This window comes from Callithrix jacchus, chromosome 12 (genome assembly GCF_049354715.1).
Source record: "Callithrix jacchus isolate 240 chromosome 12, calJac240_pri, whole genome shotgun sequence".
In the NCBI taxonomy this organism is placed as follows: Eukaryota; Metazoa; Chordata; class Mammalia; order Primates; family Cebidae; genus Callithrix; species Callithrix jacchus.
The window spans coordinates 87,026,182-87,051,353 of record NC_133513.1 but is presented as its reverse complement, the minus strand read 5'-3'; the positions used below and the strand labels follow the sequence as shown (position 1 = coordinate 87,051,353).

The 25,172-nt window shown below is 40.2% G+C and overlaps 2 protein-coding genes across 12 annotated transcripts in view; one reads left to right on the top strand and one right to left on the bottom strand.

Moving 5' to 3' along the window:
• Positions 1–9,024, top strand: part of NOC3L (NOC3 like DNA replication regulator) — a 92,284-nt gene extending 83,260 nt beyond the window's left edge. Inside the window, exon 20 of the mRNA XM_035268510.3 lies at positions 6,782–9,024. Coding sequence (XP_035124401.1) covers positions 6,782–6,818 — 37 coding nt within the window. The 3' untranslated portion in view covers positions 6,819–9,024. The remainder of the gene's footprint in view (positions 1–6,781) is intronic.
• Positions 1–25,172, bottom strand: part of PLCE1 (phospholipase C epsilon 1) — a 375,911-nt gene that overhangs the window by 43,029 nt on the left and 307,710 nt on the right. For 5 of the 11 annotated variants that reach the window (XM_078346073.1, XM_078346076.1, XM_054243120.2 and 2 more), the window contains 10 exons: positions 22,500–22,738; positions 20,149–20,210; positions 19,898–20,063; positions 16,836–16,943; positions 15,305–15,421; positions 13,260–13,418; positions 7,224–7,353; positions 3,801–3,842; positions 2,761–2,882; positions 1,710–1,827 (listed from right to left, as the gene is read on the bottom strand). In XM_078346073.1, the coding sequence (XP_078202199.1) occupies positions 1,710–1,827; positions 2,761–2,882; positions 3,801–3,842; positions 7,224–7,353; positions 13,260–13,418; positions 15,305–15,421; positions 16,836–16,943; positions 19,898–20,063; positions 20,149–20,210; positions 22,500–22,738 (1,263 nt within the window). The remainder of the gene's footprint in view (positions 1–1,709; positions 1,828–2,760; positions 2,883–3,800; positions 3,843–7,223; positions 7,354–13,259; positions 13,419–15,304; positions 15,422–16,835; positions 16,944–19,897; positions 20,064–20,148; positions 20,211–22,499; positions 22,739–25,172) is intronic. The other 6 variants (XM_078346074.1, XM_078346080.1, XM_078346083.1 and 3 more) reach the window with 2 other exon arrangements.

Here is a 25,172-nt window from a genome sequence, read left to right as displayed (position 1 = left end):
CAAAAGTTTAAAAACAGTTTATAGGAGAAAACTTACAATTAAAAATGATTTTAATCTCATTAAATATATGATTTTTATATCATTAAATAATATTTTTTTTACTCTGGTGTGTAAAAGGGTCACTATTACCTAATTGTGATTTGAAGAATTTAATTATTATTATTTTTTAGAGGTGAGGTCTTGCTATATATGTTGCCTAGGCTAGACTTGAACTCCTAGACTCAAGCATTTCTCCTGCTCAGCCTCTTTGGTAGCTGGGACCACAGGTACGCACCACCACACCCAGTTTGCCTAACTTTTAAACAGCCCAATGCTTCTGGCCCATTTACCAGGCACAATGTGAGACTGGGTGCTTAAGATATGCTCTAAGAGCCAGGACCTGAGTTCAGCCCATCTTGAAAAGATGAAGACATTTTAGTGCCTCTCTCCAGGCCAAGTCAGTATACCCTGTTTACTAACACTTAGACTGATGCTCCTATCTCAGCCACTTTCCCATTCTCAGAAATTTTATTCAAGAGAATCCTTTTTCTTAGTATGAAAAGATGAATTTTTCTGAGTTCCATGTACTTATGGAGTTTGTTGTTTGTCCTCCACCCCAGGTACCCCATTTGCAGGACACATAATTGAGTAAGCTCATTGAAAACAGCTTGAAATGAAAGAGGCCAGGCAGTATAAGGGGTAAGGGCAGGACTCTGGAAACAGGCCATAGGTCTACCATTCATTAGTTGAAAAGGACACTGTTTTGGGGAAGTAGTTTATCAGCCTAAGTCCACTGTACTTCTAGAAACAGTCAGTTGGGGAAATCTCCCCTCCCACTTCAACCCCATCCGTGGTTCTTGTGATTTGGGTGGGGCCTTGCTACCTAGCTCAAGGGTGGAACATGTGACATGGGCTCCAAACCATCAGAGCACTGCATTCCTCTGGCCACAGTAAGTGGTTAAGGTTTGGGTAAAGGACCCAATGAGAAACAATGACACTTGGGTAAAGGACCAGTGAGAAACAATGACACTTCTGTGGGAAGTTCTGGACGATCCTCCTCCCCTGAAGCTGAAACTGGAAGCATGTAGTGCCAGCCTGCTGAAGCCATCTTGTAAACACAAAGAAAATAAAGGAAAGAAAGCCAGTGTGATGGTGGCAGAATGAGAAATGAGGAGAGAGAAAGCATGTGCCTTGGTTCAGCTACACCTGAAACTTGTGTGTCTTCATTTTTAAGTACATGAGTCAATAGATTTCCCTTTGCTTAGGTCAATTTCTGCCACTTTCAGACAAAAGAATCTTAACTGATATACTCTGAAACTTGGAGCAAATTAATTCATCTCTCTCAGACTTGGTTTTATTTTAAGATAGAGGAAATATCACCTACCTTGTATAATTATGCACAGTAAAGGAGATGTATGTAAAATAGCACGGATCCTAGTACTTAAGTACTTAATACATTTTAGCAATGAGAAATTATGATTATTATTTTCATAATAATTATTAACTACGATAAAAAGACATTGTGTGATCTGGAAAATGAATTATGGTATTTTACCTCATGAGCATCAAAGCAAATTATAACAATAAAGATATTTAGGAGGTATTATAACAATGATTTCAGCAACACAATTTAGTTATTTTGAGAGTGTTCACAATGCCCAATTAAATAAATGACACAGTTTTAACCTTTGGTATCTTTAAATGTTATAGATGATACTGCCTAATCTTACCTGGAAATTTTACTGCTTGGCAATAGATTACAAGGTCAGAAAGCTCTGGTGCAATCTGTCTGCTTTCCTTTTTATTCTGAGCAAGATAAAATTCTTCTCCTAGTTCCATATCATAAACCTAGTAAGGGAAAATGATACCATTTTACATGGAAGGTATATGCCACTCCTCTCTGAATTCCCAAAGCTCTTTATCTGTTCTCTTCTGATGTTATGACTGTATTTCCCCTTGCACGATAATTATCCATATACATATCCCAACAGCTTTCCTAGAATAAAAGCTTTCTGAGGGCAGGAGATGAGTCTAATTCATTCTTCATCTTCCCTCACTGCATGGTCCACTGTCTTACATGTGGAATGGTCAATTAATCTTTGTTAAATAAATAGAAGATTGGCTATGTCTCTTCTGTGGCTCAAATTTTTGACATATTTTATAATTCCATTATCCAACAATGTCACTGCAACTACATGTAAAGATTTGCTCAGAGTCTATAAATCATGAGGCACTTGAGGGTAGGGTCTGGGTATCTCATTTGTCTTTCTGTTCTCAGTGTCATTCCTCTGCTGTCTGGTCCCTGTTTATCTTCTTGGTAATCCCAAATGCCTTTAAAACTTCTTACAATTCCCTGGACATACCAGGCTGTCCTCTTGACCTGAATGTCTTGTTTTTGTCTGCTTGGCCAAATCTTCCTTCTCAAACATCATCTTTCCTTAGAGCCTGTCCTTAATTCTCTGGCAACACAGTGTAATCACTATTCTATGCACTTATCTTCAGCAGAGTTGACATGTCTATCTCCATTACTAAACCACCTCCTGTGCCACTTCAGTACCTGCCACACATGGACCATCAGTAGGTATTGGTTGGGTGAATCAATGACTAACTTTCCACAAATGGAGGGTGGGTATCTCATAATATCACCAAGTGAACTTTGACATCTAAAGGAAAGTGAGGGGGAAGGTGAAAGGGAGGGATTGGGAGGAAGTGGAATCCCAGCTGAAATTGACAAGAGTACCGCATGGTCCAAGTGTCATTTAACAGAAAGCATTCACCCACCTTTCCTTTGTTGCAAGCTGAGTTATCTGCTTTCTTTATCCTCTTCGGGATTTCTTCATTATACTCGAACTGAAGCTTGTCATTACATGATTTATTTTCAGGTCTGTCTTCTAGAATGTTGTCTGAAAATAAGTTAGCAGGCTTCAGTGAAAAAGAACCCAATGCTTCACTTAAGAGCTACCGATATATATCACTATGAGGACATCCAGATACTTAAATGAGGCTCTACCTATAGTATGTTAACAAAATGATAGCTTGAAGCATACTTGTAAAAATTGGGTTGATGCAGTTATTTTGAACTTAATTGATTTATTGACGAGTAGTTTTTGTCACTTATAGACATAATTTAAATGATTCCAAATAATCTGGCATACAGACATAATCTAAATGAGGATGCCCATTTTCATACAGATAATTGGAACTGTGCAAATATTATGGAAGAATCCTATGTCAAGAAGCTGACAGCACATGTTTGGGAAGGATTTAGTGACTGAAGCACTTCTAGATGGTACATATATGATTTAAACACTCTCCCTTTGAAATGAAGCTATTTACTTCTTTTGCCTTGAGAAATGCCAAAACCTAGGGGGAAAGACTTATTATTGGATACAATGCAAAGTTTTCACAATTATAATAAGTTTTCATGACTGTTATTACTATGATAATCATAAGAACAGAAAATAAAATGTATCTAATAAGTATGAGATATAATCATATTTTGCTGTTTTTTTGCCCTTCTATTCTGAACTACTCTAAAGGTATTAGAGGTGATGGTATCGTGATGATGGCCTTTTAAAACGAAAAACAAGAAAGTTAATTTCTCACTCAAGATTTAGCATCTCATCAGAGCACAAATGCTTAGACCAAAATGACCGTATATCAAATCAGGGCCATGCAGGCTAAGAAGTAAATGAGATAAATCATTTCATTACATGTGTATTCACAGAAGTATCACAACATCATGCTAACCAGGCCCAAGAAACTGGAAACAGAATGCTGATGTCCATGCAGTTAGAATGCCCAGTTCAAATGGCATTTACCTTCCTGACTGTTAGGAGCAGGGGAGGCAGTAAGGACATCTGCTATAGAAAAACAGAATCAGAAAGGGGTAAAGAAAGGAGAAAATTGAGACAAACACCAGATAAATTAAACAAAGGCATGAAGCAAAGCATAAATAACAGCAGCTTAGATTATCAGATAAATGAAACAAGAAATGCTGTATAATATTCTGACTGTTGAGTGACGCAAAGACTAGCAGTAAAAGAAAAGTGAACATTATTAATGTGAATCATGCCAAGGTTGACACATCGATGTTACATATTTTGAGTTACTATTGTAATACTCCCAATATAACTTCATTTCAAATAGAAACAGTAATTTGTTGGAATCATGCTGTCATTGTCATGGAATATGTCCATGTTAATTGTAAATTCAGATTTATCTGCAGTGTATGTTCAAAACTAGTCACAAGGTACACAACAAGGTTGGAAGAAAAATATTCATTAAGCATTTATTACCCAAAAGGCAGAGTTGCAATTTCTAAAGTACATAACTATCATTTGCAACTTCCTTAGGGTTTTCTTGCAATAATTCTGTGGCTAGGCATTATCTCATTTTTTTTTGCAACAATTATTTTTTTATTGTACTTTAGGTTCTGGGGTACATGTGCAGATCATGCAGGATTGTTGCATAGGTACATACATGGCAAGGTGGTTTGCAGTCTCCATCCCTCTGTCACCTATATCTGGCATTTCTCCCCATGTGATCCCTCCCCACCCCTGCTGTTCCTCCCCTGGCCCCCCACCAACAGACTCCCGTGTGTGATGCTCCCCTCCCTGTGTCCTTGTGTTCTCATTGTTCAGTGACCGCCTATGAGTGAGAACATGCGGTGTTTGGTTTTTTGTTCTTGTGTCTGTTTACTGAGAATGATGGTTTCCAGATTCATCCATGTCCCTACAAAGGACACAAACTCATTTTTTATGGCTGCGTAGTACTCTGTGGTGTATATGTGCCACATTTTCTTTGTCCAGTCTATCATTGATGGGCATTTGGCTTGTTTCCAGGTCTTTGCTATTGTAAACAGTGCTGCAATGAACACACATGTACATGTGTCTTTGTAATAGAACGATTTATAATCCTTTGGGTATATATCCAGTAATAGGATTGCTAGGTCAAATTTTCATAGCCCAAAGGAATTTAATTAAATAATTATTTAAATAAAGGAATTAATCTAACACGTTGGCACGAATCTAACATCCTTGGGTATGAAAACAAAGGACGAGAGATGCCACAGAGATAAACTGGGCACCCTGACTTCAGAGATAGGTTCTTAATCTAGGATGCCAATGAGGGTCTTGGGAAACATGAAACTCTTGTAGTTGTGCAGAATTTTGAGAGCACATTTTATTTTTCAGAGGTGACAGCTTTCATCTGATTCTCAAAAGGACCTGTTATTACAAGAAACTAGGAAACCTTTTAGGCCCCCTAAGAGGCTGGTCATGGTGCTTCCCACAGCAGGTAGATTTCTGTTTTCTGTCCCTGCTGGAGAAAGTGGAGATGGTCACAACAATAATTAAAGGCGTATAGTTAGCAAGGCATTTAATAGTCACATACAGAAGCCTTAACTGGACAAGCTTTAACAAGTCACAGCATAACTATAAGGCTTGTTGGAGAATCATCCAGTCAGAGGGATCTTTCAATGAAAGAGGAAATACTCATTAGTGGTAGTGGGCTTAAGTGGTCATACATCATAGACGTTAGTCCTGGAAGTAAAGGAAGAATATCACCAAACACTTCACAAAACCTTCTCATTACATATCTGAGGCCTGTAAGGCCTAAAGTGAAAGGACATTGCCCCAGGTCTCCTAGTCTATTGGAACAGAGCCTTGTGGGGTCCCCATTTCCACTGATACCCCATCTCTGCTTATGTGGATTTTTAAAAATGCATGCAACTATCTTATAAATTCATGGTATAGAATTAAATTTTACTGTCCCAAATGAAAATAAATCAGAAAGATCCTTCTCCCACTTTTTCATTTTGTTATTTGCAAATCAAAACCATCTATAACAATTATTTTTTATTTCTCTATGTGAAATCTACAGTATAATAATAATTTCTAAAAACTTTCTCCTTTTCTGTTCTCAGAAATAAAGAAAAAGTACAGGAGTAATTTAGGAGAAAGCAAATTTGTTTTCTAGTGGACTAACTACTTATAGGGGCATATGACATCTGGATTAATTTCTTAACTGTGTTTTTTATTTCATATCTGAATCAATTTGTTCTTCTATGGGGCATTACTGAAACTGTAATGGGGAAGAAATCCATGAGGAAGAAGACTATAAAAAATTCACATTCCCATGACTTTTCAGGAATAGGCTGTAGAGAAATTGTCGTGATTCCTTTTAATTTTTTCCCTCTTACTATCTGATATGTCCCTCATATTAGCTCATGGGGTTTCAGGTGTAGCGAATTAGCTTTTAATTGATGGTAGGAAGCAGGAAGCAATCAGCTATTACTAAGGACAACTATTAAGTGACATAGTTTAGTATTATATTTGGGGGCAGACAGAGACTGCAGTGTAACAAGTGATGGAGGTTCACAACCCAAATTTCTGCTGAGCAGCAGATATTTGGATGAGGCGGCTCAGTTGTCTTAATGCCTGACACAACTTAATGGTAAGTTGTTTCTGGTCTGGGCATATCTGCATATTTAGCAAAACAATTATTCTACATAGAAACAATATATTCTACTGTATAATGTTTATAGAAATAGGAACCTTGGCATTTTCTTATTATATTGTTGTCTTTCAGACGTCACCAAAATGAAACAGTCTTCTATCAGTAAGGGAACCTGAGTAAACATTCTGCGATCTCTAACAAGTGTTTAATGCAAATGAAACACACTGAAAACCTAATTCTTAAGTGAGAAGAATCCTTCGCTAGTAATCTGTAGTTAATACCATTCATGTGACTTATTTGTATTGCAACATTAGCAATTGCCCATGTTTTTTCTCTTTGGTAGGGCCAGAAGGAAAGATCTTGTTGGCTTAGTGGTTTGAGAGTGAAACAGAGAGCACAGAATCGTGATGCTGCCCTCTGCCGGTGGTGCAGGAAAAAGGACGCAGCCTCAGACTACAATTCCTGCCAAGAGCATCAGCCACAATAGAAACTAAAGGGTGAAAACAAGATTTCTTTGCTGCAATTTCATCTCTTCTTCTAAAACTTGTCATAGCAATGACTCCCTGTAACTTCCCACACCTGCCTCTTCTTTCCTTAAGTGGTGGCTAACAGAATCCCTTTCCTTCCTCAGTCCTTGCTAAGTGACTGAATTCAGAAACTCCTGGACAATATTACAACAATCTGTATTATTGGTCTCTGGAGCTCCAGGTTTATTTTAGAAAGAAAAATGTGGAAAATCATCCAAACATTTTCCTGTGTACAGCATAGGGATCTGTTTCTCTTACCATCAGAAAGGGATTCATAGTCATAATCATATTCGTCCTCCTCATCTTCCTCTTCCTCATTATTGGCAGGTAGGGGGTTGGCATTCCCACCATTATAAGCCTGTGCTTGCATAGATGCTAACTGATGAGCCTGTAAAATAGCAATAATTGTAAACTGCAGATGCCAAGCTACCGAATTCATTTATAACCTTCAAAACTACCCCTGATGTTTAACACAATCGCTAAAAGTAGCTTAACCTATTTTGATACATTTGGGAGACAAGAAAAAAATCTAGATTCACTTGAAATGCAATGTCAACACTCAGGTGAATGTTAGCATTCCTACAGGAAGAATCCTGGAGCTTTTATACACGGTCTCCAGAAGACTGAAGTGCCCAGCTAGCCAGGTTCCCAGGGCAACCCCTCCAAGAGAAAGCTTTGGTGCTTTGGAGAACCAGCATCAATCCCAAATGACTGAGGAAGTGAATCACCCATCAATTTTTGAAAGTATGTCTTTGTTAATACACAATTTTTTCCCCTTCTTAAAATAGTATCTACAGGCCCCTGACCTTGAGAACAATGTTAGAATCCTTATGGACAAAGAGGCCTAAAGAATTATTGTTGGTTTAAATAAAGTTTTTTCAGAAGACTATCTGAACCATAAATCAGATTAACAAAACAGGCCTGGAAGCTTTAGGAAGTTGATGTGTGCAGCCAGGAAGGTCACATACTCCATGTTTACTGGAATTACTGTGAAGTGACAAGCATCAGGACAGGTCTGGGAAACTGCCTAGCTTAAGAAAATCATCTGAAACATAGGAAAAGTTACTTGCATGAACTAAAAGCAAGAAACAACCTAAAAGTCCAACAATAGAGGAATGGGGTCAGTAAGCAGTGGTTGTCTGCTTGAGAGAATGAGACATGAAAAAATAATTGATACATGTTTATTGAACAAAGGAATTGAACAAATTCTTTTGTTCAATACATTTTTTCATTCAATATTTATAAATTGAATATCATAATATATAGATTACTTATGCACATATACATAGACAATTCTGCATGTGTATGTGTGCATAGGTATGTGTGTGTGCTAATATATACTATATATAAAATGTATGTGTGGGCACACAGATATCTATACACTATGTAAATATACATATAATTCTGTATTCTTTGTTTTATATATTGAACGTGCAATTATATAAAGTGACAGTCAGAAAAGTGCTAGATAGTAAATGTTAATACAGCCGGGGTTCTTCACTTGCTTTGCATCATAGACTTCCCTGGTTGTCTGGTGAGGTTGTAAATGCATAAAATGAAATGATTAAAAGGAAATACTGTTGAATACACTTATCACATGTTATAGGAACAAATTTGTGCTATTAGAATATATGTGTTTCTTTATTAACACAGTAGAAAACACAGTAGTAGGTCAAGTAACATTTTTGAAAATATAAATTGAGCATAAATAATTCTTGGAGATATTAGTGACAACTGTGAAGTATAATGAAAAAGTTGCCATTTCTATTGGTGACGATAGGTACTGCCTACAGTACTGTAGTTTATTCCCTACATTTATAATCAGAGGAAATGCTAAATTTCAGCTAGAAATTAATGAAAATAAAGATGTAATTTTTTTTCCATTTATACCTACAGACTCCCTAAATTCTATTTGTGGATATTACCAAGGTTAAGAACTCATGTAATACAGGTGTGTTTGACCCTGGAATTATGTATGTTTTAAAATAATTCTCTATTCCCCAATTTTTTGAAATGTGGTTATATTACCTTTATAATAAAAATGTATACATAAGGAAGATACAATTTAGGCTGTGTCCATATCCAGATGAAACCTATTCCAGATAACTGGACATTGTCTAAGCTGAGATTTCTCAAAGTGGGTTTTATGGAGCTCTGTAGGTGTTAATAAGTGTTATGGAAAAACTGACAATCACAGGAACCACAAAACACATTGAATGCCTGGAAACAGCAGCTTAACCAAACCTGCACACATTCCTACTGCAGGGTTTCACATAGCCTTCATTTAATATGCTAAAGGGCATTGCGAGTCTTCAAAGATCTCCAGTGCAACATGTCTCATGCTTATTTAACCAGGGAGGATTTTCTTCCCCATCTTTCTCTTCTCAGAGTCTCTCATAGCATTCGTGTTCTTCCAAACTTTGGGAAATCTGTTGTAGCCAAAAGCAGGTCTGTTTATGGCTGATAGGAGAAGGGCCTTGACGCAGCGAGCACTCAAGGTAACGCCAAGTGCTGGGAATGATGAGGCCAAGGGCTGGACAGACCCACTGGCAGGAAAGCATGAGAACTGTATGGGAGAAGGACACCACTCAAAGAACCACGGACAGCAGTGTCTGAAAGTGGAGTGGCAAGACCCCTGAGATGCTCAAGCAGAAGCATGGGAGAGGTAGCCCAATGAACAGTCAGCAGCTGGGACCCTTCTATGCAATATCGTACTTATTCTAGGGTAGAAAAATGGGACCTCAGCCCTTGAATAAAAGTAACTCGGATATAGATCAGGGTTGGAGGTATGGGTCAGATGAGGAGATTGGTCCTGATAGGGCTAGGCAGGAGCAACGTTTTACCCTTCTCTGTTTCCCCAGTAACTCGCCACAGTGCCTGTTATCTAGGGCGAAATGTTGGAGTTTTTTGGGTTCAAGTTCAGGAGAGGAATGTCAGAATCTTGGAGAATCTGGGTGGGATATAGTTAGGAGACCTCAGGATGCATCTCAGCACAAGCCAGAGGCAGGTGGAGGGCTTCATAAATCATGCTCTGAATCAGTCCATCCTTGCTGAGGGTGAGTTCTTTGTATGGAAATGATGTAGGCTTTCTATGTTAAGGGATAGATCTGAGCCCACTGGAGCCCTGGGCATTCACCCACCTTATTTGAGGTCAGATCACTAGGTCTAGACCCATGATCTACCAGAAAACGGAAAGGCCTTACAGATAGGACAATGCAATCATTGCTGATACTCCCTGGGAAGTCATCATGAAAGGCTGCAAGCAGTCTTAGAAAACTGGAAATCGGGATTATATTGTCCCATTTTTCCAAAATGAGGAACAAGTAAGCTGTGGAAATTATACTGTGGGCAATGTCAAGGTGATAACTGACAAAATTTCATGATGGGGTATTAATCACTTGGTTTGTGAGAAGTTGGAAAATAAAGAGATGGCTTGCAAGAGTTGGAAAGGGTCTCCTAAGAACAAGCTTACTGCCCAGTAACCTCCTTAGCTTTTTTGGATAAGGTAATTTACTTTGGGGAAAAATCCAGCAGATAAATAGTGTTTCTCAAACTTCCAGGATTATATGAATTATTATTGTTATTTATTTTTTTCTGCAGACACCATGGTAACTTAAGGAACTATTTTTATATCAACAGATGACCAGGCCTTTCTTGTGGAAATTCTGACTTTAGATTCATGACCTTAGAATCTGTTTTTCAAAGTGCTCCAGTGATTATTCTTATTAATAATTCTGACTTCTGTATCACCTTTGAAAAGGGCTTCTATAAAGACCCACATCTGAGACTAAGCTCTGCTGCTATGAGCTGGGTGGCCTTGAGGAAGTCACACAAGTGGCCAGGCTTCAGTTTTCTATTTTATAAATAAATCAATAAAGAGGTTGAAGCACACTATGGGAAATGCAGGCTGCAAGAGAGGAGAGCACCAGACAGGAGCAGTAATCATCTAAATGTCGGGGGTTCTTTTAGAAGGACACAGACCTCTTCTCCATGGCTGGCTGACTCAAAGGCAACTTGGGATGAAGATGCAGTTTGAGAAACTGCTAATAAATGGGCCAGATGACAGAAACCAAATTCACAAAGAATCTTGTAGACTGTATTAATGTACCAAAACCAAGAAGAGCAAAAATAGAGGTAAATATGAGGCTCCCATATATAAAAGGTTAGAATTTATTGTTAGTCTGGAAAAATGGGAAGACTAGGCATGTCTATCTGAAAATAATTGAATGCTTTTTATTTTCTACGAGCTTAACACGAGCCCAATGTGTGCTAGAGAATTTTTTTTTTTGAGGTCAGGGTCTCACTCTATAGCTTAGACTGATGTGCAGTGGCACGATCATGGCTCACTGCAGCCTTGGCCTCCCAGGCTCAGGTGATCCTCCTGCCTCAGCCTCTCCAGTAGCTGGGAATACAGGCACGTGCCACCATGTCCAGCTAATTTTTATATTTTTTGTAGAGATGGGGATTTGATATGTTGCCCAGGCTGGTCTTGAACTCCAAGACTTAAGCAATCCACCTGCCTCAGCCTCTCAAAGTGCTGGGATTACAGGTGTGAGCCACAGCAGCTGGCCAAGAATTTTTAAAAAGAAAACAGTCTGAGGCTGCATTAACAAAAGTTTAAAGTTCAAATTAGGGGAGGTGATGGTTTCACTGTTCTTGGGCTGTCAGATCCTATCTAGAATACTGACTTAGTTCTGGAAATCACATTTTAAGATTGATAAATTCAGGAATATCCAGTATTCTTAATGGTAAATGAAAAGTCTTAGCAACCATATCCTGTCAGGAATAGTTGGCACAACAAGAATTTTTAGCTTGGAGAAGAAAAGCTGGTGGGGAAACACATGATAGCTTTCTAAATATAAAATTAGTCTGTACAGCTGCAGAGGGTAGAGGGAGAAGGAGGAACAGGAAGGAAGGTTTGGGCTCAACAAGAAAGACTTGTTCATCAGTGGAATGAAAGCCTTATAAGTAATTGCAAATGACTGTGCCAGAATGGGAAAGGCAAGGACAGTCACATATATCTTGAAGACCTTAGCAGTATGTGTGGTTAACAGCTTTATCTTTTTGGCAGTGAGGATGGGGCAGGAATCGTTGGATAGAGAAAACAGCATAGACGAACAAGGCTCTAGAAGAGAAAGCACCACTGCTGAGTGGTCAGTCACTGAGGTGGCATTTGAGAAAGGCCAGGTAGAGTACACATGCTAACATTTCAGTTAAATAACGTCATAACAAGGCCCATCAGCAGAGGTGACATGGCCTCTGGAACCCCAGCAAAGGTCAGGTCACCTGGAGATGCTTTGAGAGTATAGATCCAGATCAAGGTAGATCTAGTGGAGGTTTCCAACTGGTGGCCCTTGGGGCAGACTTCACCTCCAGACCTGACTTGTTTGGCTGGTGCAGTGTGTTAAAAATAATTGAATTCGAGCTACTCGTTGATGAGGCGTGCACACCCCACTCCTGTCCTCACCACTTCCAGCTGTCCTGTATCCAGCTGGCTCCTCACACTGATGTTTCCTGCTTAGCCCCTGAAGGTGACTGATTGTGCAACTTTTGGCTCAGAGTCGTGAGTGATCTTCAAATTGGGTAATGTGTACCTCCGGAGTACACAACGATTCCAAGGGAATATGCAGGTTTCGATGTTCGTCAAGAAACTGGTTTCTGAAGCTTTAGCATCTATGTACTTGTTCCCTTTGAAAGACAGGTCAGCCTGAGAGCAAGTCCGTAGCTGGCTAGTTTCCAAAGTGATGTTTTAGGAGCAACAGTGCCCTCCTGAGTAGGACAAGTAGTTTTACCAGCTGTCATCCTGTGGGATAAGTAGGTGCAGCCTGGCAAATAGACTCTGTGTTCTGGACCTGAACTTTCTTCACAGACCTTTGGGCTGAAGGTCTTCTACACAGGTGAGTTTGTCGTTCTTGGGCACAGATCTCTGGATGAGAGAGCCCCGCTAAGGGGGCTCTCCCTAAAGGGGACTAAGCAGCCATTGTGGGATGGACAACCCTGAAGCTCACTTTCAGACACAAGTCACTCATCATCCCACTCAGAATACATTAAATAACAGGTTTATTCGATGTGGGAACAATTCCACAAATTAAATTCTAGGTCAGTGAGATGAGAGAATTTAGGTCTATGAAATTTGGGTCTATGAAAGGCCCAAAATCAAATTTATCATTTAAGGAAATTCAATCTTGAAAAACTAGTAAACCAGCAGGTCATCTGAAAGGTTAGAATGACTTTTTTTTGTTGTTGTTCTAAGCACACTGCCTTTTCATAACCGGTTTCACAACAGGGGAGTACCTTTTGCTTTAAGATGTCCACTGGTGTCTGATGGGCTTTTAGCTTCTTGTTTTTAAGAAGCACTTTCCTTCTGAGTTGGTCAGGTGAAGGAAGCATTGGATCATCTGAGAAATCAGTCTCAAACAAGAATTTAGCCACCAGCTTTTCTCCAAACACAGTCTAAAAAGAATTTTAAAAAGCATACAATCAATACCTTTTATCTATAATTGATAAATACATGTATACTTCATAAATATAGTAGATATTTTAGATTGGTTGAAGTATTTAAAAAGTCTTAAGAAGAGGAACTAGGAAAGAAGTTGTCCCCTGCTCTGCCCCCTTCACAGTTTCTTACTGAAAGGAAGGGAGGTGATTAGAAGGACAGGAGGAGAGATTAAAGCCACTTTGCAGCTGGGGTCAGTTCTAACTATTTAGGAAAATATTCTGAGGTCTGAGGTATTAAATAAGAAAACAGAGAACCAGTTAGAGGCTGTACAATAAGGTTAGTTTTGGGTGAAGTCAAATCAAAAGGGTAGAAACTTTGGAGGGGACAGGGTGTAGGGACAAAGATGAGACTTAGGTAGAATTTGCCCCCACATAGTGTGAAGAACCACAGACACAATTCTCACAGATTTTAGCATCAATCTCCAAAGCAGAGTGTGTGTCTCTCCAGGAGGTGGGTGAAGAGAAGGCAGACACAGGGTAATCTATTGGGGGAAGGGTAGAAAATGTGGCAATTTCTATTTCTATTTTTTTTATTTGGAGACAGGGTCTCACTTTGTCACCCAGGCTGGAGTGCAGTGCCATGATCTTGCCTCGCTGCAGCCTCCAGCTCCTGAGCTCAAGCGATCCTCCTGTCTCAGCCCCTCAAGTAGCGGGGAGTACAGGCTCGTGCCACCTCACTTGGGTAATTTTTGTATTTTTCGTAGAGATGAGGCTTTGCCATGTTGCCCAGGCTGGTCTCAAACTCCTGAGCTCAAGCAATCCACCCTCCCCAGCCTCCCAAAGTGCTAGGATTACAGGTGTGAGCCACTGGGCCTGGCCTTAAGTTATTTTTTTAATTGAAAAAAAAAAAATCAAAGCTTAGGCCAAGACAATAGAGTTAATTCGTTTTATTGGCATTAATATTTGGGGACATTTTCTTTTGCTAGTGTCCCTCTTCCCACTGACAGCCACATTTCCACAAATGCCTCTACCATTAGAGGAAGCGGGAAGCACAATGGAATATCTGCTCCTAAATTTGGGTGCATTATTCCCTTACATAAGGAAGGGCTGACTGTTAACACAGCAACTGTGCCGGCCAGTCTAAGCTCTTTGCTAACTTGGATCCTTGTACTGTGGTATAAGATCTTCTCCTACAAGAAGATTTGACTTATTTGCCCTGAGATATTTTCAGCTTTTCCACATACAACTGACAGATGACACCCTGGCATCCCTGACTTGTGGTACCAGAAATGTTGGAGAGTTGGTCTATCGTTTCCTTCTAAGGCTTTCTGGAAAGGGTCAGGAGAACCAGAGAGCAATGCGTATATTATTCCAGCTGAAAAGAGGGACCATCCCAGAGAGGGCCCAGGCTGAGAACAGCCCAATTTCTCAGATCTGTCGGACCCTAACTGTATATGCTTCACGGCCAAGGTCCAACTGTGGTGTGGTCCACAAAGGCCTCGTTTAATACCCAATGACAGCCGGGTGTGTGGCTAATGCCTACAATCCCAGCACTTCGGGAGGCCAAGGCAGGCAGATCGCTTGAAGCCAGGCATTCCAGAGCAGCCTTCCCAACATGGTGAAACCCTGTCTCTCCTAAATATACAAAAATTAGCCAGGCATGGGGGTACACATCAGTAATCCCAGCTACTTGGGAGGCTGAGGCAGGAGAATCACTTGAACCTCAGAGGCAGAGGTTGTGGTGAGCTGAGACTGCACCACTGCACTCTAACCCGGGTGAGAGAGTGAGACTCCGTCTCAAAAAAAGCAAAAAACAAAAAACAATCCAATGACAATTGCAAGACAAGGGCCAACACACCATTCTGCTAACACACCTTCCTGCCTTTTTCTTGAGAGCTCACCTTGAAAATTTCTGCCATTTTTCGTTGCTGAGGCAATGAACAGTGGTTCTCAATCGATATGATGATTGGCAGGTCAGAGTTGATGAAGGCACTGCGATCAATGGCTTCAACCACTTCCTATGAGAGCCAAAACAGCTCATTAGAGTCCAGATACTTGTCCAAGGTGGTCAGAAGGCAGGGTGTTTATAGCCACAGAAAGCATACAGCACACTCTGGTCAAAGGTGGTTTTTATATTTTCAAATGAATCATGAGGATAAGGCTATTTTGTAGAAAGACATTAAACTGTTTATAATGAGTATTGTTCACATACTATAAAGAACAACTATCATATTGAATTTAACAAATCTATCTATATACATATACTCTCTCTCTACATATGGAGTATATTGCAGGTAAAAGATTCTCTCTTATTTATAGCAGCAAACATAAGCACAAAATACTTTCCTGCTTATAAAGAGTTTATAACTTATTTGAGGCAGTATGACATATATCACATATATTTATGTGTCTATGTAAACAGTTATTAACTCATCCCCTGACCAATATAGCACATAGGAGTTTTAGGAGTGCTAAATAGGAAACCAAGTTAAGGAGAAAATGCATTTTAGCCACTATTTCTATATAGGAAATAAAAATAATATTCCTTCACAGCCTGGCCACAGTTCAGAGAAAAATTATGTTTACACAGCCTAAGACCTTCTGAATGAACACAGTAATTTCATAACTGAATAAGCTACCCAGAATTTCAAACACAAATCCAATGAGATCAGTCTTCCTGGGTGACCAGTCTTCTCAGGTGGAACTGATGCTCATCATAGTATAATACTAACTATTTAACCATCTCCTAACTCTTGGCATTGGCCTTTGTCAGCATTATACCAGGACAAATGACCGTTAATTTCTATAGCAGAATATACTCTACCTTTTATATCATCATATTATGTAAAAATTGCAATAATATTATTACATGCTAACTAATATAAAGTAATGGCTACTAACTGTGGTTGAATGGGGAATCTAATGAGAGTTCTAGATTAACTCCAGAAACATGAACATGTATTCTACATGATACAGCAAACACTTTTGGGAAGCCTTCATTTAGACCCAGCATAAAGACCTTTGACCTAAGGTGTAATTTGGTCGAGTCACTGATTTAAATGATGAATGAAGGCCAGGTGTGGTGGCTCATGCCTGTAATCCTAGCAGTTTGGGAGGCTGAGGTGGGCGGATCACTTGAGGTCAGGGGTTTGAGACCAGCCTGACCAACATGGTGAAACCCTGTCTCTACTAGAAATACAAAAATTGGTTGGGCTTGATGACATGCGCCTGTAATCCCAGTTACTTGGGAGGCTGAGGCAGGAGAATCGCTTTAACCAGGGAGGTGGAGGTTGCAGTGAGCCAAAATGGCCACTGCACTCCAGCCTGGATAACTGAGAGAGATCCCATCTCAAAAAAAAAAAAAAAAAAAAAAAGACAAATGGAGATAATGTCTCTTTGTGATTTGATTTAAAGAAAGTTATGAAGCATTACCTTGAAGGGGATCTTGGTTGTCAGTGTATGTCCATGATAAATGATGGGCATCCCATCATCTCCATCCCAGCAGTCCAATTCTACACTTCTACAGCCTTGCAAGAGGACCTGTGTGATCAATGAGAATCCACCCCAGGTGAGCACCTGGAGATAAAGCCTCAAACTAAACCCAGCATATAGTTATACCTATCAGTCAGTGTTCACACTCAGGACTAGAGCAGAAGGGCATATGGTCTAAAACAAACAATACATTTTTGCCAATGGCCACAATTAATCTGGAGTGGGGAAGGAAGGGAACAGACTAAGGAAGGAAGAGTGTTTACCAGAGCTGAATGCTAAAGGAAAGTAAAATTTGATAGCAAAACCATATGGCCATTTTCTTAGCAACTTTGACCCCTGAAATGGCACGTCTTGAAATTAGAGAACCAGGCAAATGTTCTATCTGGGCAGACATCCATGGAGGTGAAAATGCTGATGCTACAGCCCAGGGAAAGTAAGGCCACTGAATCCTTAATGAACTGGCTAAACATTTATAGGAAGTCAATCAGGATAAAATCGCCTCCTTTAAGACCCAAATTAAGCTATGATTAAACATATTTGCTGTGAATGTGTAGCATGTAAGAAGAGTAGAAGCAAAGAGTTATCAAAAATTTGCCTGGCTGTCTAATTCCAGATCAGCAACTAGAGCAAAGATGGCAAATAATCCATAAACGATTCCTTTCTCTCATACGCACAGCAGACATCAATAATCAAGGTAGGCACACTTGCTCTCTAAGCTTTAAAATATGTTAGCTTACAACCTCTTTATCAAAGTGCTCCAGAAAACACGACCAAAGAATCAGATGAGTTGATACCTATTTGGTATCCTGGATCTCAAGTGGGAAGCAGAGCTCAATACAAGTGCTTGGGTTGCAACTTTGCACAGTTTGCTGGAAGCAGCCTCTTCCTCCATAGATCTATCTGTACATCATCTTAAAAAACTACCACATACTGGAATGGTGACCCAAGCCAAGAGGTTTGGGTCTACCTACTGATTTTAGAATGCACATAACTATTTCTATGTGACAGCAATCCATTATTACTGGGGCTTAGTAGCCACTAGAGTTTCTGAAACTAAGCTCAGATAGTGGAATGATTCTCATTTTAACACAGTATGAGATATGCGCTATATTTTTCCTATTTGACAGCATAGTTGGTGGCCTAGAATCCCAAGGCTAGCTAACTGCTTCTTTCAGCAGCTGGAGTATCTAAAGGTGCAGTGCCTTGGGCTGGAAACTGCTATGTAAAATGGCGGCTGCAACACCAACCTGCTTATCTCTGTGGTGCCCCTGCCAGACTGGGAATAATGTTCAGCAAGTGGCGACAGATGAGATGGCTTTTCAGCATGAAAAAACTAAAGGTCTTCACTAAAGTCTACATGACCTTAGACCTCCACATATGGCTAGAAGAGGAAAACCTGGGCTGGAAATTCTAGATGAGAAGAGCAGGGCTTATTCTCACTTCCCATCTGCCCCACGGAGAAATGTTAAGAGGTAATTAGGAAGGGCCAAGGAAGCGTGGAGAGGGTTAGAAATGAAGTGAGAGGGATCTAAATCTGTCTGCACAGTAGGTTTAATCACATCTGTGAGTCTGTTTGAGGGGTTCTTGTGCCTTATTCAAAAGCTGTAATAATTTCTCTTTAGGGTGTGATGTTAAGAGGTTTAAAAACTCTTCAAAGTCAAACAGAGAAATGAAGTAGGAATTAAAGCCAGGACACTGGTCCTTGTTTATTTTCCCGGGAGAAATAGGCATACGCACAAGTACATATACATAGATAGGTATACATGCACTAACATATATATGTACAAACATATATATGTATATACCTATGTATGTGTGTATATGAAATATATATCTGTATTTATATGTGTATTTCATTTCTTTCCTAAAGAATAATGGATTTCAAACTTAAACTTTGGCATCCTGTGTGCAAATGGAGAGACAATATGTAAAGTGTGTGTAAGAGTAGTACATTAGCTGAAGCAGGGGAGCATATGGCACCTGTCCTACTCTCTTGCTTCCTCATTTCAGTGTCGGGGGCTGAGGCCCCGTGACAGAACTTCTGTTTTGAAAATCACTACTCTAAGGACACATCTTCTTTCATAATAAAAGTCCCTTAGAGAATACAGTTTAAAATGTATATTCCGTGCTAAACAAGCTTTGGGACAAAACACTGCCCCATGCTTTGAGGAATATCTGGACTAATCTGGGAGAACAAAGGAAACTCATTGTTGCTGGGGTTGTGTAAACCATCCAACTGTGATTTCCAAACTTGGACCCACATATGCACACAATGACACACTTATATTCCCTGGACCCAGCCTAGCTCCAATCAATTGATCCTTCTTGAAAGAGTTCAGAAAACAGGCAGAATAGACGAGGAAGCTGCCCACAGTATAGCAGACAGGCAATGGACATGCAGATCATTGCACGTTGGATGTTTAGGTTAAAAGGATGTACTTTTTCTAGTTTAAAGAGCCTGCTGAGTTTCAAAGAACATTCTCATGAATGTGTAGAGACAGGGCCCACACGTGCAGATTTTTTTCTTGTTTTTGGTTACCATATGGATAGATTAATTATTTAACAAACTGAAAAGCAAAACAAACAATATTTTGGGAATAACTACATAGAAAGTTGCATTTTCTACTATGCTTTCCCACTACAATATATTGATTTATTTAGCATCTAGAGAAACGATTAGATAATTTTCCCATGGGAAAATCTAATTTTAGTGGGAGTAGGTCAGACTAACTAGGATCTAAAAGCTATGATTCTCAAACAAACATTTTTATTTTGGCCTAGAATAAAGGTTAAGTATAGATGGGGGAAAACAAAACAAAAAGCAGAAGGAAAACAACTGCTGTATGTATAGCCTGTTTCCCACACATCATGGTTCCTCACTTTTGACATGCAATAGTTTATAAGATCTTCAAAGGAGTCTGGGGTCAGGTTTTTGTGACTTTGGGGGTTACGTAAATAATTAGGTTTAATAAAAACCACATTCCAAGTGGCATTCCCTGTACCTGGCTATAGAGTTCCACCGAGGATTCTCCTTTGAGCTGATGGCCTGTGAGGTAGGTATTGTGTGAAGATTCAATGTAATAGTATGAGAGGGGTAGCTGCAGTTCTTTGACGTTCTCCTGTGACTCTTCATTTTTTGAGGCAAAATTTTCTTTATCCATCAGAAACCTAGATGAAACAAATTTTCTTAAGACCACATGGGAAAAATGTATACTACTTTTAAAAGACGGGCAAAAGATATTTTAAAAGTTACCTTGCAAACCCTTCAAATGACATTAGTCCCTGATGACACATACTGATGCTAGGCTCAAACTTCTGCAAGGAATTAAAAAAAAAAGTTTTACTTAGGTTAAGGAAACTAAGCGGGGAAAGAAACCACCACATCATTTTTTAAAGCTGTTCTGTTTTCATCAGGAAACATCTAAACCAAATATTTGAACTAATTTAGCAATGTAGTGGTAAGAAGTAGTTTTTAGTCCAAAAGAAAATATTTATTAGATGTGAGTTTATTATACTAAGAATATTTATTTAATAGAAAAAAGGGAAGAATGAGAAAAGAACAAGGCAGATTTATATGGAAACAAAGTGTATCAGTTTATCCAGGTGAAAACGAGGATAATAGCTACCATAAAGCTGGTGAGAGGCGAACTGAGATGATTCACATAGAGCACTTGGTGCCATGCCTGCATTTAGTTATGTTATAATGAGCACTCAACAGCATGACAGTCATCTCAGGATTTTAGCATTTTCAGTGATGAAATCCAACTGCTGCACAATGAATACACAGATACCCAGTCAGGTGATAAGGGAGGTTGAAACCTAATTTGTTGCACGCATCCACAATGAACACTGTCCCCACTCCTCTCTGCTGCCACCTTGTAGTCTAAACCTTCACCAGCTATTGCTGGTTACTGTGATAGCTTCCTCAGTAGTTTCTCTGTATCTATTCCTTCACCAGCACAGTTTGAAATGGGACCAGAGTAACCACTTAAAAAAGTTTTTAAGAGACAGGGTCCTTAAAAAAAAAAAAAAGGACTATACTGTCCAGGCTGTCCTCGAACTCCTGGGCTCAGGCCATCCTCCTGCCTGAGCTTCCTGACTACAGGTTTGTGTCACCATGTCTGGCTCAGAGTAACCTCTTAAAAAATAAATCAAATCACATTACTCCTCTGCTCAGAAGAGTCCAGTGGTATCCCATTTCACCTATTTTACATGGCCTAAAGCCAACCTCCTTCTCATGCTCTACAAGGCCCGGATGATTGGGCCCTTGCACGTCTGTCTGACACTGTGCCTGCCACTCTGCCTGGCTTGTGCAGCTCACAGTCCGTCAGCTTTCTGTGGTTCCTCATAAACCCCCAGCTTTCTGCTGCCGTGGTCTTTGAGCCTGGGGCTCCCTGTGGGGAGTGCTCTTTCCTGAGACCTTCAAGTTGGTTATTCACTTAGGGCTCAGTCCAAAATGCCGCCTCTTCTAAGTGGCCTTTGCTTACTCTCAGCCCTCCTGTATCATTCCTTTCCCTTATTTGACTTAGTTTTTCCCCCACCCCATTAGTACCTGAAATTACATCATATCTTTGTTTGTTGTCTGCCTCACCCTTTAGAATATAAGCTGCATCGAGGGCCAGAACTTTTATCTTATTCTCTGCTATATTTCCACCTCCTAAAACGGAACCAGCAGAGTAGGAACTAGTACATATTCATTAAATGACTAGTGAGGTTGAAAACCTAGACTAAATCTATTGCATGTTCTAGAACAAGTAAAAATTATGTACCAACTCCTTGTAATAGCTACTAAGTTAGAGAAGGCTGGGGCCTACGTTAATTATATTTTAGAGGAGAACACTTACATACTTGTTTTTGTTTGTGTTTTGCTCTGTTGCCCAGACTGGTGTGCGGTGGTGCAATCTCAGCTCACTGCAACCTCTGCCTTCTGGGTTCAAGCAATTCTCATGTCTCAGCCTCTCAAATAGCTGGAATTACAGGTCTATGCCACCATGCCCGGCTGATTTTTTTTTTTTTTTTTTTTGAGATAGGGTCTCGATCTGTTGCCCAGGCTGGAGTGCAGTGGCACAATCTAGGCTCACTGCAGCCTCCACCTCCTGGGTTCCAGCGATTCTCCTGCCTCACCCTCCTGGGCAGCTGGGATTACAGGTATGCGCCACCACACCTGGATAATTTTTGTGTTTTTAGTAGAGACAGGGTTTCACCATTTTGGCCAGGCTGATCTTGAACTCCTGACCTCAGGTGATCCACCTGCCTCAGCCTCTCAAACTGTTAGGATTACAGGTGTTAGCCACCATGCCCAGCCCCGGCTGACTTTGTATTTTTAGTAGAGCCGGGGTTTCATCATGTTGGCCAGGCTGGTCTCAAACTTCTGGCCTCAAGTGATCCGCCAGCCTCAGCCTCCCAAAGTAATGGGATTATAGGCATGAACCACCACACCCAGCCTTACTTGGCATTTTGTTAAAAACAAAACCAAACTAAACTATTTCTGCCCCAGATTTAAAAGCTTTGGAAAGAAGTATAGAAAGAGTAAATATTTAGCAGCAAAGTATTAGAATAGCCAGAGGCATCACACATACACGCACACACAGAACAGGCACAAACCTGGATGATGCTGAGGATTTCATCATAAGTGCAGTGCTCTCCTTGGCAATTCACGAGGAAATCGTTGAGCTGAAGTATGCCCACCCCGAAAATGCCCAGAGATGTGCTCTCGATCCCAGTGCCATTTGTCACGATGCTTGCAGCAGCAATGGCATCAGATATCTGCCTCTGGTTGTCCGACAGCTGCTGTTTACTCTTAATGAACAACCCCAAATCCGAAACATTTCTGGTCAACAGATCTGAAACAGAACCACCGCAGTACATGGACAAGATAGCTAGCATCTTTCACTAAGTTTGTTTTGGAGATAATGGTGTGGAGTTATTAAAATGAAGAAGCCCTTTACTAATGTATCTAAACAAGCCATCAAATCAATGTTTATTCCTGGCTTCACACAGTGATAGGAATAAAAAACAAATCCATGAATAAACAAAGGAAACTAAGGGCTGGGCATGGTGGCTCACGCCTGTAATCCCAGCACTTTGGGAGGCAGAGGCAGGTGGATCACCTGAGGTCTGGAGCTCAGGACTAGCCTGGCCAACATGGTGAATCCCCATTTCTACTAGAAATAAAAAAATTAGCCAGGCATGGTGGTGTGCACCTGTTGTCCCAGCTAGTTGGGAGGCTGAGGCAATGAGAATTGCTTGAACCTGGGAGGCAGAGGTTGCAGTGAGCTGAGAATGTGCCACTGCACTCTAGACTGGGCAATAGAGTGAGACTCTGTCTCAAGAAAAAAAAAAAGGAAATGAAGACAGAGCTAGGTTAATGATCTTGATATCCCACGTGGCTTTGGCATTACATGGCAACTAAACATAGATTCAACTGGGAGCATCAGGCCAAATTCACGCTTTGGTTTTGGGAGTAACTACTTCTACATTTCTATGTTCGTAGAAACTGAAGATGTACCCTTAAAATCACAGTTTTACTGTAATTTAGAAGTGTAACTATAAACATTTGTGTGCAGATTTCTGTGTGAACATAAATTTTCAACTTGTTTGGGTAAATACCAAGTAGTGCAATTGCTGGTCACATGGATAGAATATGTTTAGCTTAGTAAGAACTGCCACACTGTCTTCCAAAGTGGTTGTACCATTTTACATTCCCACCTGCAGTGTACCAATTGCTTCACATTCACACCAACTTTTGTATGGCCATTTTAATTTGAGCCACTTTGGAAGACAGTCTTGCAGTTTCTTATGGAGCTAAATATAGGCTTACCATATGATCTAGCAATTGCACTCTTCAATATTTACCCAAATGATGGAAAAACTTATGCCTACCCAGAAACCTGCATACAAATGTTCATAGCAGCTTTATTCATAATTGCTAAAACTTGGAGGCAACCAAGATATACCTCAGTAGGTGAATGGGTAAACAAACTGTAGTACCTCCACAAAATGGAATATTATCCAAGGTAAAAAGAAATGGGCTATCAAGCTGCAAAAACCCACGGAGGAAGGAAACTTAAATGCATATTGTTAAGTGAAAGGCGCCAGTCTGAAAACTCTATATACTACACGACTCCAACTATATGTTATTCTGGAAAAGGCAAACTATGGAGATAAAAAGAGCAGTGGTTGCCAGGGATTTGGCAGGAGGAAGTGGGGGATGGAAAAGTGGAGCACAAGGAACTTTCAGGGCAGTGAAACTATTCTGTATGATACTGTAATGGTGAACACGTCATTACACATTTGTCAAAACCTGTAGAGTGCACAACACAAAGAGTGAATCCTAATGTAAACTGTGGACTTCCATTCATCATAATGGATCAATGTTAACTCATTTGTATCAAATGTACCACACTAATGCCAGCTATTACTAACAGAAGGAAGTGTGTGGGAGAGTGGAAGATGGTATATGGGAACTCTGTACTTTCCACTCATTTTCCCATAAACTTAAAATTGCTCCAGAAATAAAGTCTAGGTCAGGCACAGAGGCTCATGCCTAAAATCCCTACACTATGGGAAGTTGAGGCAGGAGGACTGCTTGAGGCCAGGACTTTGAGAGCAGCCTGATCAACAGAGCAAGACCCCGTCTCTACAAAAAAATTACATAAACAAAAAGTCTAATAATTTTTGAAAAATGCAACTATTTGACTAATCCATAGTTATGCAGATTTTATGACTAAAGTTGAACAATAGTTAATAGTCTTAGCTCAAGGACGACATAAGCTTATAGATAATTATGAAGCAACTACATAAAAGAGGAAAGTTTTTTTGTTTTTGCTGTTTCTGTTTATAGTTTCCAGCAAGAACAGAGGAGGAAAATTACAGGCTTAAAATACATGAGGAGACTACTGCCCTGTGATTGAGCACCCACCCGTCTGTAGGTAGGGAAGAGACTGTGGGTTCTCCACTGTGACACATACCACATACCTAGCAGGCATTTGGAAATGGTCAGTGATATGGTTTGGCTGTGTTCCCACCGAAATCTCATCTTGAATTGCAGCTCCCACAATTCCCACGTGTTGTGGGAGGGACCTGGTGGGAGGTAATTGAATTATGGGGGCAGGTCTTTCTCATGCAAAAATGTTCTCATGATAGTGAATAAGTCTCATGAGAGCAGATGGTTTTATAAAGGGGAGCATGCCCTGCACAACCTCTCTTCTCTTGTCTACTGCCACGTGAGGCATGCCTTTCACCTTCTGCCATGATTGTGAGGCCTCCCCAGCCATG